Source organism: Anguilla anguilla, chromosome 1 (genome assembly GCF_013347855.1).
Source record: "Anguilla anguilla isolate fAngAng1 chromosome 1, fAngAng1.pri, whole genome shotgun sequence".
NCBI lineage: Eukaryota > Metazoa > Chordata > Actinopteri > Anguilliformes > Anguillidae > Anguilla > Anguilla anguilla.
In genome coordinates, this window is record NC_049201.1 from 33,764,229 (window position 1) to 33,781,121 (window position 16,893).

The 16,893-nt window shown below is 41.7% G+C and overlaps 1 protein-coding gene across 4 annotated transcripts in view; it reads left to right on the top strand.

The window, feature by feature from the left end:
- orc3 (origin recognition complex, subunit 3) overlaps window positions 1–16,893 on the top strand; it is a 73,480-nt gene that overhangs the window by 14,726 nt on the left and 41,861 nt on the right. For 3 of the 4 annotated variants that reach the window (XM_035431123.1, XM_035431148.1, XM_035431137.1), the window contains 4 exons: window positions 11,342–11,446; window positions 12,480–12,628; window positions 13,926–14,065; window positions 14,350–14,509. In XM_035431123.1, coding sequence (XP_035287014.1) covers window positions 11,342–11,446; window positions 12,480–12,628; window positions 13,926–14,065; window positions 14,350–14,509 — 554 coding nt within the window. The remainder of the gene's footprint in view (window positions 1–11,341; window positions 11,447–12,479; window positions 12,629–13,925; window positions 14,066–14,349; window positions 14,510–16,893) is intronic. The other variant, XM_035431130.1, reaches the window with a different exon arrangement.

Sequence of the window (16,893 nt, forward strand, 5' to 3'; positions counted from 1 at the left end):
ATAAACTTGGGAGAAATAGGGGAAAAATTAAAACTATTTCCCGGGCAACTTAGGGTGGTGGCTACACTGTCTTTACCATCTACAGGGAGATTTGAGAGAGTGGCTAAGCCTGCATTAATAAAATGCTTATTAAATGCATCCGCTATGTTATGCGTACCCTTTATTTCATTTTGATTTACCTTTAAAAGATCAGGAAGAACAAAGGGTGTCATAGACCCTGATGAAGATTTAATCAACTTCCAAAATTTACTTGGATCATTAAGGTTTTCATTTATTAAATGAAGGTAGTAATCACTTTTTGTATTTTTTATCAATTTTGTGCATTCGTTTCTTAATGCCCTATACTGAACCCAGTCACTGGCATCATTACTTCTTTTAGCCTTGGCCCATGCCTTATCTCTCTCTCTAATAGAAGATGAGATGGTTTTATTAAACCATGGGTTGTCTTTACCACTAACTCTAAATCTTCTCAGAGGTGCATGCTTATTAATTAGGGCCAAAAAGGTTGTTTTAAAATAATTCCACGCCAAGTCAACGTCCGCCATTACACAAACAAGGTCCAAGTCGCTATTATACAAATCATGCAAAGGCTTGTTCATTGAGATGTTCATAATTTCTTTTAAAAATAAAACGGGGCTTAGTCTTGGGTAGTTTGCAGTTTCTAACACAGGCAACTGTACAGTGATCACTGACATCATTACTGAATATTCCAACTGCAGAGTATTTATGTGGAGAATTTGTGAGAATAACATCAAGCAATGTAGACTTATCCATGTTTTTGGAGTTTAACCGAGTTGGAGAGTTAGTTGCGACAGATTTAGAGTGTCGCAGATGTCCTTAAGTGAATTGGAGGTCTTCGAGAGCCAGTCCCAATTTAAATCTCCCAATAAAACATACTCCTTGTCAGAAAACGTATGTAGGAAGTCTGAAAGCAGTCCTACAGCTTCATCTGACGCCGATGGTGGGCGATAGCATCCTACTACCGTAAGATCAGCACCATTAGGAAGATGTAACTTAATTACAGACAGTTCGAAGCACTTTGGTTTACTGATCGATTTGACACAGGAGCAGTTCAACGTTACTTTTACATAGATCGCTACTCCCCCTCCTTTGTTAGCGCGATCTGTCCTGTAGATATTATATCCATCAATGTGTGTCATATTTTTCTAAATCGAGGGTTTCAGCCACGTTTCTGACAAAACTATAATGTCGCAGTCAGTCAGCTTTGCCCAGAGACGAATTGCGTCTATTTTGTTTATTAAACTGCGAACATTTAGGTGAATGAAACGTAATCCATTGCAGTTTTTAAGATCATCCGGATTTTCAAGCTGTGTCAGTTCAGGACCTGGATTGGGGTGGATGTTCCCTGATAGAAGAAGTAGGAAAATCATCCAGACCTTCTTTGCTGGAACAGTTCTCTGACTTTCTGTGCACAACTGATGAGGCAAACTGGGCCGAGATCACCGTCCCTATCCGCCGCTGTGCGTGCCGCAGGTACAAGTCATCACACTCAAACAATCCAGCGAGACACCCTGCTGTGATCCAATGGTTTGTTGTAAATGGAGCAACAACCGAATGGGGCATGGTTACAGTGCATGAGGAGGTAGTCCACAGTGAAACATCCGATCCACCGTCATCCTTTGTCCTATTCACCACTGGAGATGATAGCGCAAGGCTACTCAACAGGTAGAGCAGCCCGACTGGCCACATTGTTGAAGTGGGTGAACTCAGTTTATGGTACTGTGGTGCAGGGCCTTTGGAAAGTATTCAGACCCCTTCACTTTTTCCGCATTTTGTTACGTTACTGCCTCATTAAAATTGATTAAATTCATTTTTATTCTCATCAATCTATACACAATACCTCATAATGACAAATCAAAAACTGATTTTTAGAAAGTTTTGCAAATTTATAAAAAATAAAAAACTGATATCACATTTACATAAGTATTCAGACCCTTTGATGTGACGCTCAAAATTGAGCTCAGGTGTATCCTGTTTCCATTGATCTTGAGTTGTTTCTACAACATGATTGGAGTCTACCTGTGGTAAATTAAATTGATTGGACATGATTTGGAAAGGCACACACCTGTCTTTATAAGGTCCCACAGTTGACAGTGTATGTCGGAGCAAAAACCAAGCCATGAAGTCGAAGTAATTGTCTGTAGACCTCCGAAACAGGATTGGGGGAAGGGTACAAAAAGGGTACAAAAAATTTTCTGCAGCATTGAAGGTCCCGAAGAACACCATTCTTAAATGGAAGAATTTTGGAACCACCAGGACTCTTCCTAGAGCAGGCCGTCCGGCAATCGAGGGAGAAGAGCCGTAGTCAGGGAGGTGACCAAGAACCAAATGGCCACTCTGACAGAGCTCTAGAGTTCCTCTGTGGAGATGGTAGAACCTTCTAGAAGGACAGCCATCTCTGCAGCACTCCACCAATCCGGCCTTTATGGTAGAGTGGCCAGATGGAAGCCACTCCTCAGTAAAGGCAAATAGACCATGAGAAACAAGATTCTCTGATTTGATGAAACAAAGATGTTAAAATGTATTTGTTAAATTTAAATAGAATTATATCTGAACTTGCTGAATTGACCATAAGCTACAAATTTAATAGCTTGATAATTAGTTAGTGCAACATGTTCAGGATTTGGATTTTCTACATTATCTTATAAAGGTAATCCACGTTGAAAAGGTAAAACACAGTGACTCCACTTGCACAATTTGACGAGCTTACTAGAGAAATCGTCTTTTACACAGCGTCCGCGGCAGACGACATTCTGTCCATCGTTATACTGAAACGTCTCCTATGATAAGGTGCTGCTGATCATGTTGTGAAGCTGTCAAAACGCACTCTTCTAGAAGCAGTGTCACTGTGTCGATACAACAACAATATAACAGTGCTGTTAATAATAAAAATTTAATAATTATGATAATGAAAGTATCTGAATGTATTGGTAACTTATAGAGCAAATAAAGAAAGAAAACATAAATAATTTTAATTTCTTGTTGCTTTAATGAAAAAAAACATTGGAAACAGTCATTGGAATCGGCTGATTTGGCTTTAAAAAACCATCAACCGGAATCGCCCATAAAAATGCATGATCAAGGCGCACCCCTAGTTATATTGGCTTGTGTGTGCGTTTGGATCCTGTATATTGTCGCCTGAAGCTATATTATTATATTTATCCGCTATAACTGAATAGGCAGCAGAAATTGTAATGTCTCTAATGCCTATAACTCTTGTTACAACCTGGTCTAAGGTCAGTCTGTAACGGGGTTGTCACACGCCGTGACTACCCTGGAAGGGACAGAAGAGCTGGACACAGGGAGATATGGAAATTCCGGATTTCTCCAGCGTTTTTATTTCGGTTATGAGAGAGAGGGCAATCGGAAAAAAGAAACGAAAAAACCTTCGCCCGTCACCCTCACGGGATCTCGGCAAAAACAACAAACTAAAACAACAAAGACAAAATAAAAGGAACTTATACAGTTTCGCTTTTCAGCGGCGGCGTGCTCCGGCTCGGTCTCTCTCTCTCTCTGTGTCTCGGGATCCCCGGTCTCAGACACCTACTGTGGGAAGAAGCACACTTTTAAATCCTGGACTGATACGTAATATCATCCAGGTGTGTGCCTACTTAACCAGTTGGCGTGGTCCTCTAATTGCCCTGAATTCCTCCCGCAGACCGAGCCCTGCCACACTCCTCCGCCATCAGAATGCAGCCGGGTTGCATTGGCTTGACTGATACCCCCCCCTCCCGGGAGAGGAAATCAGCGCAAGCGTTTGCAGATCCCGGCCGATGGATTACCCGGAAACGAAACGGCTGGAGGGCCACCGGGTAATCCTGGAGTTGGTGTCCTTCATTCTGTGTAGCCATTGGAGGGGGGCATAATCCGAATAGAGGACAAACGGTCTTCCCAGGAGGTAGTACCGGAGAGTCAGTACAGCCCACTTTATGGCGAGACATTCCTTTTCAATGGTACTGTACCGGCTCTCCCTGGGGCTGAGCTTGCGGCTGATGTAGAGCACCGGTCGCTCCTCCCCATCCACCTCCTGGGACAACACTGCCCGCAGTCCTCTATCAGAAGCATCGGTCTGCAAGAGAAAAGATTTATCAAAGTCAGGGCTAATCAACAGAGGACCGCCACACAAACTTTTATTTTCACAAACGCCGCCTCGCACAGCTTCGTCCACTGAACCGGATCAGGGGCTCCCTTTCGAGTGAGGTCAGTCAAGGGACCAGCGAGACTAGAAAAGTTTGGAATAAACCGATAATAGTTCTCTAGCCCCAGGAACGACCTCACTTGCTTTTTAGACTTGGGTTGGGGAGAAGCAGAGATAGCTGCTGTTTTATCCACTAAAGGACAAACTTGCCCCCTCCCCAAGAGGAACCCCAGATACCGTACCTCCCTCTGCCAAATTGCACACTTCCCGGGGTTTGCAGTGAGACCCGCACCTCTCAGCGTCTTCAGGACGGCTCGCAAATGCTGCATATGCCTCTGCCAATCATTACTGTGGATGACGATGTCATCCAGATAAGCAGCGGCATAGGCAGCATGCCGTCTCAATAGCCTGTCCATCAGGAGCTGAAAGGTAGCGGGAGCCCCATGCAAACCGAATGGGAGGGTCACAAATTGGTGTAAACCGAACGGAGTGGAGAAAGCCGATTTTTCTTTGGACACCGGGGATAAAGGGATCTGCCAGTAGCCCTTAGTTAAATCCAGTGTCGAAAAAAATTGAGCTGTGCCTAACCGATCCAGCAGCTCGTCCACCCGAGGCATCAAATTTCGAGACTGCGTTTACCTTTCGGTAATCCACGCAGAAACGAACAGCCCCATCAGGCTTAGGAACAAGCACGATAGGGCTACACCAATCACTGTGAGATTCCTCAATTACTCCCATGTCCAGCATTTTGCCCAGTTCTTCCTGCACCACTTTCTTTTTGTGTTCAGGCAGTCGATACGGGCGAATTTGAATTAGAGTGCCCGGGGGGGTATGTATGTGGTGTTCTATAAGGTTTGTTCTTCCTGGTAGGGGGGAGAACACGTCAGCAAATTCCTGCTGTAATCAAGCTACCTCTGCCTGCTGCAGTCAGATAGCTGTCAATTGGGACCGGATTATTTTTATTCAAATTGGGAATCTCCGGTCCCAGCTCATCTGGCATGACCTCCGATGTAGCTAGCAAAGCAGGGTCTACCTCTCTCCTCAGTTTTAGTAAATTGAGATGGTAGATCTGACGTGCCCCTCCCCTATCAGAACGAATAACCTCATAGTCTACATCCCCGACCCGGCGTGTGACCTCGAAAGGTCCTTGCCACTTGGCGAGTAATTTGGATGCTGATGACGGGAGTAACACTAGGACTTTGTCTCCCGGTTTAAATATTCGCAATTGAGCCCCCCTGTTATATTGCTGTCTCTGACGTTCTTGAGCCTGGAGCAAATGCTCGTGTGCAATTTGACCAAGTGAGTGTAGCTTTGTTTGCAGGTCCAACACACATTGAATTTCGCTTTTACTTTGGCTTGGACCCTCCTCCCAAGTTTCTTTTAACAGGTCCAAAATGCCACGGGGTCTTCGCCCGTACCATAATTCAAAGGGGGAAAACCCCGTGGAGGCTTGGGGAACCTCCCTCACTGCAAACAACAGGGGGTCAATTAGTTTGTCCCAATTTCATAAGTCAGTGGAAATGAACTTACAAATCATTGTTTTCAGCATCTTATTGAACCGCTCTACCAGCCCATCTGTTTGAGGGTGGTAGACGCTAGTTCGAATAGACCTGACGTCCAACAATTTGTACAGTTCCTTTAGTGTCTGTGACATAAATGCGGTGCCTTGATCTGTGAGAATCTCTTTCGGGATTCCCACCTGGGAGAAAAAATTAAATGGTGCCTCCGCAATAGTCTTAGCTGATATATTGCGGGGCACTGCCTCTGGGTATTGTGTTGCATAATCCACTAGGACTAACACAAAGTGATAGCCTCTGGCACATCGTTCTAATGGCCCGACGCGGTCCATGCCAATTCTTTCGAAGGGGACCTTGACCAATGGAAGCGGATGCAAAGGAGCTTTTGGTATGGCCGCTGGATTTACTTTTTGACATTCCGGGCACTCCACACACCACCGGCGTATGTCCCTTCGTATGCCTGGCCAATAAAATCGAGCCATTATACGGTTAAGTGTCTTGTCATGCCCCAAATGACCTGCCATCGGATTGTTGTGAGCCGCCTGAAAAACCATTTTCCGTTTTGGCACTAAAAGTTTTGTGCTATCCTCGTTTGTATATGTGACAGGTGCTGGTGTTTTGGTCCTTAAGTAGGGCAAGGTCATTTTTCAGTTTTTACAGATTACGAAAGTGCAGATTATAAGATTTCAAATGATGTGTCATACATTGAAATCTGAAAATAGTTGAAGAAGATATGCTTATTTGAATGTTGGTACTCCTAAAATCAAGTAGCAGAGAAAATCCCCTTGAAAGATCTTGAACTTTTCACACTTCTCACAGGGAGATAATGGGTGGGAACAATAGCTAGTTAACTCCACCCCAACCACTCCCCCACTAGAGTACCTGTCAATCCTTTCCCATTTAGGGGTTACCCTATTTAAAGCTTTATAACTCCAGATGTGAACACCACAGAGACTAGAAAAATGTCTTAAATGAAGCAATACATTTGTACCATTTATAATACTAGCTTAGATTACTTTATATTAATTATTTTGTAAGAAATAAAGTGCCACAAATGCAATGGTCAAGGCAAAAAATCTAAAATGAATTTGCTCCTTTTTTAGGTCGCAATGAAATACTGGGAGATTGCGGGTTAAAGTGTACATGTCCTGGATCAAAAACTTCTTGACCACAAGTTCATAAAATCTAAGCGTGGATATGTAGAACTACTAAAGATCTATGAAGCAAAAACTAAGCAGTGTACCCAGCATCTCCAAATCTACCCAAAATGTCTAAATCATTAACACTGGTCTAAAATAGCTAAGGGTCCAGAAACAAATCCAAAATCTCTCCAAAAAGGAATATAATGCTTTTTGTCCATTGTAAAGCATATGAGCCCCTTATGAAGGTTTAAGATGAAAAAAATATGTTCACACAATGCTGCACAGTGCCTAAATGTGTAATAATTAACTCTTGTATGCATTTCTATACTCTGTATTCTCATATGTTTTCTTGTATGGGAATGGGACGATGTGAAAACAATTTTCAGCCGTCCACCACGTTTTAACAATGTTTCAACACTCCTCATCACTGTTGTATGCGTCACAAAAACTATTACACTACTAACTAACGCTTACATTACAGTGTGAAATATCCACACTACATAATACCACTAACCTATTTAAAGACACTCAATTTCTAAAATAACGTATATAACCGAAATATTTAGAGCAGTAATACTTACATAGCAATGATGAAATCTTATCTATGTTCAGTAGATGGAGACAGAGACAGTAAATCAATGACAGTTCTATCCGCTTCTGTTTTGCTCCAGAAAACGATGTCAGATAGGTCTATCAGCAAACATATGGCTTAGCTATGCCCAGAAGTCCTCAATAATAATGGTATTTTCCAAGGAATTACGAGAAATCGTTGACAACGTTTCGTTAGGTGCAACGTCTTTTAATGCTACCATATATAGAGCGAATGCCATGGTAAGAAAATGTTCGGTTACGCTAACCTGTAAAACGCTATTCCAAAAGCAAAATTAGACATGTTATACATCGTTAGAAAGCTTATACTCTCACCTACTGATTGAGCATCTGCCATTGGGCCCTTCCCCTGCATCACAGTCATCCGTGACCAGCTGCCCCCCGCTGCGGTATAAGGACAATGAACACACCCCCCTTGTTGGGCCCCTTCCGCTAGTCTTAGTCTTGCCGTTTCCTGAAACCCCGGCCAATCATGCCCCAGAATTAGCAGAAGGGGGGTGCAGGCGGTAACCCCAGCCACCATGCTATACATTTGTCCCCCAATTGAAAATTTAATCCGTGCAGTTGGATAATAATATACATCCCCGTGCACACACCGAATACCCACCTCCGTGAGTCTATCAATTGCCTCTTGGTGCACAAGGTGCACAAGGGTATGATAGCAACCAGAGTCCAACAATGCCTGGATTGTATCCCCTTTCATACTCGCTGGTATGAGATACGTCTGCTGGAGCGGGGGAAGGATGCGTGTTCCGGATGTGCCCCTCACGTCCGCAACGCCAACATCCCTGCCCCAACGTTTGTGACGCATTCGTCTGACCTGAAACCGGGGAAAGGGGGTTAAAGAAGGGGGCTGAGGGTCGTGGGTCGAGGTGGTGGTGCTTTAGGGGGAAGGGAGGTTGGGAATGGGGCAGGGTTTGAACAGGGAGCTGGGTGAAAAGGGGAGGGTTGATGAAGGTCGGGAGGGTTTTTAAAAGGCCCGCCTCTTAGCGGTTTCCTCCCTGTGTCCTCTCCGACCGACAGATGGTTCTCTGCCAGCTGGATGGCCGCACTCAGGGAGGTTCGTTGGTAGCACCGGAGCCAGTCAGATGTCCCTTTCGGGAGCCCCGTTATGAACTGCTCCAGCGCCACCTGCTCCACGATTTCTTCAGGAGTGCGGCACTCCGGTTGCATCCAGCGTCGGCAGGAGTCGAGGAGCTGCTGAGCATAAGCGAAGGGCCGACCGACGGCAGCAAATGAAAGTTTGCGCAGCTTCTTCCGGTGGCCCTCCGGCTTCAGTCCCACCTGTTCCCAGATGGTGGCCCGGAGGGTTGCGTAATTGGCCAGTGCACCGGCTGGTATATTGCGGGCAGCCATTTGCACCTCCCCCAAGGGCAAAGGGAGGAGGCGCAGTGCCCACTCCTCCACCGGCCAGTTACACGCCGTGGCCGTCCTCTCAAAGAGTTCAATAAACGCCTCCGGGTCGTCCTCCGGTCCCATCTTCTCCAGTTTCAGGTTTGCCTGGAGGGGGGTCGGGGTGGGACTGGCTGTTCGCTCCTTCAGCAACTCTGTCATGACAGCTCGATCCACAGCCTGTGATGCAGCCATCACTTGCATCGCTTGTTGCTGATGTTCCTGCAGGCTGCGAAGAGCTTGGTGTTGCGACTCCTGCATCTGTGCTAGCTGCTGCACCATCTGCACTAGCGGAGAGCCTTCCATGGTCGGGGACTCCTCTGTCCCGGGTTTCGGCACCAATTATCTAATTAGCCAGGTCTAATTAGCTTGACCCAGGGCAGGTGTGGCTGCTTAAACCAGCCATCCCCACACCACAGGGGTGCATAAAAAGACAAATGAGTGGGGAATGGGTAAAGGAAACGCACTGCTAACCGACCAGTAACTCCAGTCCCTATCTGCCTATCCACATCCAACTGAAAGCTGGCTAATCTTCGAGGGTACGGGTCACTGGGTGGCTTTGAACGCTGAGCTTTGGACAGTTAGTTGGTGTTCTGAAAGTTTGAATAGTGTACGCCCAACGGCGAGTTAATACTCAACCCAGAGTACCTTCAAAAATAAGGCAAAATAAGAAAGTTGTGTTCCAATGAAAGGTATTGTCTAGTTGAGAACACTAACTAACTGGAGCACTATACAGCAAGCAGAGAGTTCACAGAAATATCAGCAGAGTACCTGGTGGAAATATGCTCAGAACTGAAATGGTTAAATAAAACCGTTTTATTTTGATGACATTAAAATGATAAATAACAATTTTTAACAATAATGAATTGTAAAATGAAAATAAATTTACATTATAACTATACGATAAAACTAAAATGAATACCTTTATAAATAACTATGCATAGAACTACTAATTATGTCTTTTTTTGCCAAAAAACTGAATTGTACTGAATTAGTCTACAAGCTACTGAAGCAGGTGACAAACAGCCTACAGAATCCCAATGTTTCAAATACAGTTTCAGAATAACTGTTTGGCTTTGTAATGCCTGAAAAACAATGGTTATATTCCTGTAGTTATAATTGTCAAGATAGTGGTGGTATAGTATAGTAATTATCCCAAATCCCCAAACAATATAAAAAGCCCCAAAATACACTCAAATTAAAACCAGCCCCAAAAAAACTCAACTGACCCTTTAAATATCAGCAACTTAAAAAAAAAAAAGAAAAGAGAAAAAAGCCCAAAGTCGCTTATAATAAGCTAACTTGGCAATATTGGAGGCAGTGGGGTGGGCAGTGTGCACAGTGAAATGACAGCCTGCTGTATGTCATTTTGGCATTTGAAAGGCAAGATAATGAATACATCGTACGGTGTGTTGGACCAATTCTTATGTGGATTAGACCAATAATTATTGAGACAAAGCAAGTCCACTCCTTCCCTATGTTTGGAATACTGTATCTCATGGTGTTATGAAGGCCACTAATTTGTCTTTGGAAATCGGAATGCAACGAGTCTACATTAAATATTAAAAAATATGTTTGGGGCAAATCTATTTGGGTGGGCCTCCCAGGTAAAGTCAATGGATTGGAAACACTGGTGGTTTTGTTTCTTTGATATTTTTTGTTCTCCCACCATTGAAATCCTAAGAAATAAAGGAATTTTCTGTTATAAAGAGAAGGTTGGTTATTTTCTTTATCTCAGCTTTGTGAAAACAAGCCGGAGTGCATGTCAGCATCATCATACAAATCCAAGGTATGTAATCTATCTTGGAGAATGAGATGCTGACATATTCTGTGCTGAATTACAGTCCCCTCCAAAAGTATTGGAACAGCAAGGCCAATTCCTTTGTTTTTGCAATACACTGAATACATTTGGGGTTGAGATAAAAAGATGAACATGAGATGAGTTCAGAATTTCAGCTTTTATTTCCTGGTATTTACACCTAGATGTGTTAAACTACTTCGAACATAGCACCTTTGGTATCAGACCACCCAATTTTTAGGTGAGCAAAAGTATTGGAACAGAGAGTATTTAAGTAAATGAAAGCAAATAACACTTAATATTTGGTAGCATATCTCTTGCTTGCAATAACTGCATCAAGCCTGCAACCCATTGACATCACCAAACTGTTGCATTCTTCTTTTGTGATGCTTTTCCAGGCTTTTACTGCAGCCTCTTTCAGTTGTTGTTTGTTTAGGGGGGGTTTTCCCTTCAATCTCCTCTTCAAGAGGTGAAATGCATGCTCAGTTGGGTTAAGGTCTGTAGCTATCTAACTTTGGGGACCCTGTGTGCTTTGTCTTTTCAAGTTATTCTTTAAAAAAAAAAAAAAAAAAAAAAAAAAACTTTCAAGTTTTTGAGTTTATGGTAATAACAGTGCAAAATGGAAAGTGTAAAGTGAAATTGTCATTTTTTTAAATCCAGAATTTTTAAATACCAATTCACTCCACTGCTCCAGTAACCTCCAGTTGTTTGTCCTCTTTTTCAGGAGTAAACTTGACGGACCACAACATGACGTTTCAAAGTCTGTCAGACAGGCTGCAGAACTCTGTGACTCCATTTGTTGTCTCTGTTCAAGCCAAGGAGTGTGCAGGTGTTCTTTTTTTGTTGTTGTTTTTTTTTTTCTAGAAGGCAGAACCTTCACCCTGCCAGGGGCAATGTTACAAGGCCCTTTATCCAAACTTATTTGATGGGCCTGTTGATTTGTTGCTCGTAGTTAATTTTTGTAATGAAAATGATGTGACCAAACAGTGACTTCCGAAGGCTATGACAGCTCTTGATATAACAATTTTCATAAAATTGGCTTTTTATTGATTTCACTTTCTGGAGTTTTATGTCTTACAATTTATGTTTAGTTTGTTTTTGATTGGCCCAGACAGTTTGTCTGTGTGAAGAAGAATATTTTGGATACTTGGAGAAATTTCTGGTGACCTGTCGGCTTGGTAAATGCTGCTTTTAAAGCTTTCGCAAATTGGTGGATTAAAGTGAGTAAATAAATTTAAGGTAGCTCCAGGGCAGCTTGTACAGTAATGGTTTGCCTCCAGATGTTCTATATTACTTGATTATTTTTCAGTTAATTACCCTTAACATTTTTTTTTTGGAACCATATATTTATAGATCATTCAATGTGAGACTGCTGTGCTCAAGGCATGAATTATGGCATGATTAAAAAGACATTTGCTTTTATAATTGTGTACAAACTATAAAATTATTTGAAATGTGTTTGTTTGTACAACTTCACAAATTCCCTGATATCAGCTAATATGAAGGACGACAGGTTGACTGAAATATCTTTCATCACACACATAAGCTCACGTAGCCTACATAAAACAAAATACCAACAACTCCCGAAAGTGAACTATCCATTTAAATCCTGATGGATCCTCTCTACCTCTTTGCAGCAGTTTGTCTTTTATTTCATTGTGTTGTTTGCTTTAAAGACATTCAGGATGATTTGCATGGATTTGTGAATTCTTATTTTTGCTGAAGCTATTAATATTGGGAAACTTGCTTAAGGATAAAACAAGGGCCACCTTTGGAATTAAGCCTACAGCATCGTGTTACAAGCCATTCTTTCATAGATGGGCCACACTGCTAAAGTCATCCTTGTCATCCTGTCTGCCCAGCTGTGAAGTATCTACTGCAGAAAGTGCTGCAAAGGCTAACTGGAGTGTCTGTGGATAAGGATGAAGAGGAAACCAGTACAGATCTTCCCCCGAACAGTGCACACTGCTCCCTGAGGTCACTCTGTGATTGGTACAAGACTGTCTGTAAGGTAGGATCAGTGAAGTACTCTGTGAACTGCTGTTTTGTGTTTTCACACTGCGTGGAGAGCAGACATATTCGGTGCTGTTGAAGCCAATTAGATGCAGATATTCACGGCAGCTAATTAGCTAGCAAACGGCAGTTTTGCATTTCACAGCTTGCATGATATGCATTTAACTGTAGTGTTGATTCTGTTTTAATTTGGTTCCTGCAAGATGGTTACACACACCTTTGAATGCTTGCTCTTTGGACAAAAACCAATATTTCAGTTGTGCATTTTGAATATATTGCCAATTTATTTATGATGCAGAGGTAATCGGTGGCTTCAAGCTTCAACAAATACAAAGACTGGAATACAGCTTATTTAATTTCGGTGAGGCAAGATAGCCTATATTGTTTGTAGTACAGTAACTTGGCGCATTTTGATATCAATACTTTTAATGGCAGGCGTAGATTTTGCTAGTTTGAATGAATGAGTTATAGACAGTGCTTTGTATGTGTGAGTAACTTGACATTTTGTATGTTGAAAACGTGTTTTTTATGAGATCAAATTATAGAAAGCATTTCGTTGCAGTTATTGCTGCTAAAGGTTATGCAACTAGTTATTCATTTTAAGGGGGAAATTTAGTTTTAACCCATTAAAACGAATTAATAATGATTAACTGAAAAGCTTTACTTTATGGCCTATAAAGAAATGAGAGGCCTACCAATTAATTAGAGATTTAAGACATTTCCCAACAATCATTAGAACAGGATTTTACATTAAAGCCAGAACGGCAAAAAACTTAATTAGGACCACTGACATTTTTATTGACCACTGCCACCAGGATGCTTATTAGGCTAATGCTTAACTTTGTGATAAACAAATTAACTTCTGTTGTTTTTTGTCTTTCTGGCAACACTTGTAGCTGCTAATGCGGTCTTATAATAAAAAGAATACATCAAGCTCTTCAATAGTGCAATTTGTATTCTATAGTGCAAGTGGCAAGCTGTTGTTGAGCAAAATTTTAGTGAGTTGAAAAACATGTATCAAAAAAAATGAATTGATCAACATTCTTATTAATGATTAACGGTTAATTAACTGTTAAGTCCTCTGTTAGAACAGTGTTTTGTTTACTTAGGTTTCCTTTGTTAAATATTACATTTTGCCTAAAGACCTGAAACCATTCAGTGTGACAAATATGCAGTAATAGAAGGAAATCAGGAAGAGTTCAAATTTTTTCACAGCACTGCAATTAGGATGTTGGACAAAATAACAAACACCACATGAAAAAAGACTTAAACTTTGAAATGTGTCTTTCCTATAGAATTCCTCTGGGAGCTCTCCAGGGGAAAAGCGCAGCTCTTCTGAGATGGAATTCTCTGCAAATCCACCCATTATTGTTATCTTCAGAGACCTTGAGGCCTTCAGCCCCCGTGTTCTGCATGCCTTCATTCTCATCTGCAGGTAGCAAGATCACTGCTGGGAAATTATTATTATTCTCTATTTGTATTAATGAGATTACTTTTATATGGCACAGTTCATGGAACTTATTGTGCTTTACAGTGTCTGGTGGGTTACCTCTAGCTCTTGTGACATGTTGAATCCTCCTGCGTTGATGACTTGGTCGACAAATTGCTTGTTAGATTAAATTTGCATCAGGGTGCCCAGCTGCACACGCACACATGTATATATACATGCAATCTTTGACTAATGTGGTTTTTGTTATTCACTTTACCCTTGAAAAACAGCCAGTACACTCAACAGCTCCCCCTACTGTTCATCTTTGGCATCGCCACATCCCTCAGTACTGTTCAGCGCATGCTGGCCCATTCTGTGACATCCCTGCTGTGCATCAAGCTCTTCCAGTTCTCCTCCTGCACCAAGCACCTGGCCACTGTCATTGACAAGGTAGCTGTCTCAGAACTCATGCATACCTATGCTAGAGTTGAGGCTTCATAAACCCTGAAACTTGTATCATGTGCTCTCCTGAACCAACTCCTATTAACCTATGAAAGAATAGCACTTTAGGCTGAATTCAGTCAAAATTAGTAAATAATGGACCTGTAAATACTTGCATTTTCGGGCTTGACAACCAAAGTTTAATTGGAGTTGCTCATGTTCTGTGTCCGTTCCCACACACACGTCAGTAAGTTTGCTTTGAATGTAAATCTTGAATTTCCAATATTGTGCAGGTGTAAAAGTGATTCCTAGTATCAAAAAACAAGGATGCAGCCATTCCATTTTTGTTAATTTCTGCCGAACAAAGCCAGACCAGGCTTGTGTTCCCACATCTGATATATCAGCGAATGCAGCTATGTCGTTAACCCCTTTGTGCAATCCTCCTTGTGGTCTGTGCACCAATGTGCCTGGATTGCTTAACTTAGACATTACTTTCTCCTGCAACCAAACTATGAGTGGAAACCACAAACTTTGTATTTTAGCTTTATTTGTACACAGTACACTACAACAATGCTAAATACGAAGTGAGTTTCTAAGTGCCACCATTGTCGTGCAGGTTATCGATTGAACAAGCACCCCCTCCCTGCAGTCATCTGCAACTACACCCCCCAAGCACAACACGTTCGGCAATAGTGGCCATCATGTAGTTCATCTTTCAGCACCGAAATTTGTATTTCATCATAGCATCAAAATGAAGCCAACAGTAGCCGATGGTATTCCAATACAGCGGCATAAAATGCTGCTAAGTGAGCAGTGAAATAAACAGCAGACATTCCTGTGGAATTACACCATGTCATTCTACTATCAATACCAGTCATAGCATGCTGACCTCCACTTTGAAGCCATGGCTGCCTCCAAAAATGAATATGACAACCTGACTGGCCTTAAACAACTATTTCTACCTGCACATTAAGACTTGAAGAATTTTGATGAAATTGATGGTCTCATGATTAAAAGACAATCAGTATAATTTGAAAACAAGCACCAGTATAATATCAACTGTTTGAACCCGGTTGATGCCTGTTGCCATCATAAAACACTCCCTTTCATCTATGTTGAATAACTCCCTTATTTTTGAATGTAGGATTGTTTCCCTTTTTTGTTGTGCAGTGGAGACTTGCAATTCAGATGTCAAATCAACCGACTATAAACCAGATTTGCGTTTGAAAACCACTACTTTATTTCGTTAAATGTCGGCTGTTGCATCACTAATAAAACAGACGAAGCACAGAGTATGCAGCCCTGCAGTTGTAATACTTCAGAATGACGAAGATGATTGTTCAGGAGGTGAAAGTGTACTTTCTGGGGATGGGGATGTTCATTTTCATGAAGGACGATATGCAATTAAGGGCAAAGTGAAACCGAAACCAACAAATACACACTATTCAAATAGGTTACGTGTTTTTTTTACAGATTGTGTAATGAAATACAAACCTTACTATGTATAAATTCTACTACTATAATGAAGATTATGACTATATAAATATAGCCATTGTTTTACTAAGTCTACTGTTGTTCAAATTGTTTGATACATTGGGATTCTGTAGACTTTGTCACCTGCTTCAATAGCTGGTAGCCTAATCATTCAGTTCATGACAAAAAATATATATATTTAGCAGTGGTATGCATAGCTATTTATAATGGTATTTATTTTATTTCAAAGTTTTATGTAATGTATATATTTTTACATTATGTATAATTATATTTTGTATTATTTTTTTATTATTGTTGAAAATAGTTAATTATTGTTTGAATTTGTTCCAGCGTCATCAAAATAAAATTCAGCCTATGTGTGTGTGAGTGTTAGGTGTCAGTCAGGTGTTCATGAGTCTTACTGCCTGGGGGAAGAAGCTGTTCCACAGCCTGGCAATGCTGGGTTTCATGCTGTATGCAGTTTCCTCATCATCATCATCATTGTTGTTGATGAGGCCCAGCGCTATAGTGTCATCAGCAAACATGATGTGATTTGAGCTGGATTTGGCAGAAAAGTCGTGTGTTAGCAGTGTGAACAGCAGCGAGCTGAGCACACGGACTCGGGGAGCGCCGGTGCTCAGTGTGATGGGACAAAAGTGTCGCCACCAATACAAACCGAGTTGATAGATCATGGACTCAGCATGTCTTAATTGCCCAAAGATATGTCTTGTTTGTAGAGAGGTGGGAGAGAGAGAGGCTACTTAGTAAGAATTTAATATCGTATGAACCATGAACAAGTCTGTCCTGTCTAAGTATATTGTCTTTCATGTAGGCTGTTTTCTAAACACGAGCTGTCCGACATTGCAGCAGCCTGCTCGGTTGTTGGTCATGATCTTGAGGTTGGTTTTGCAGTTTCTCTG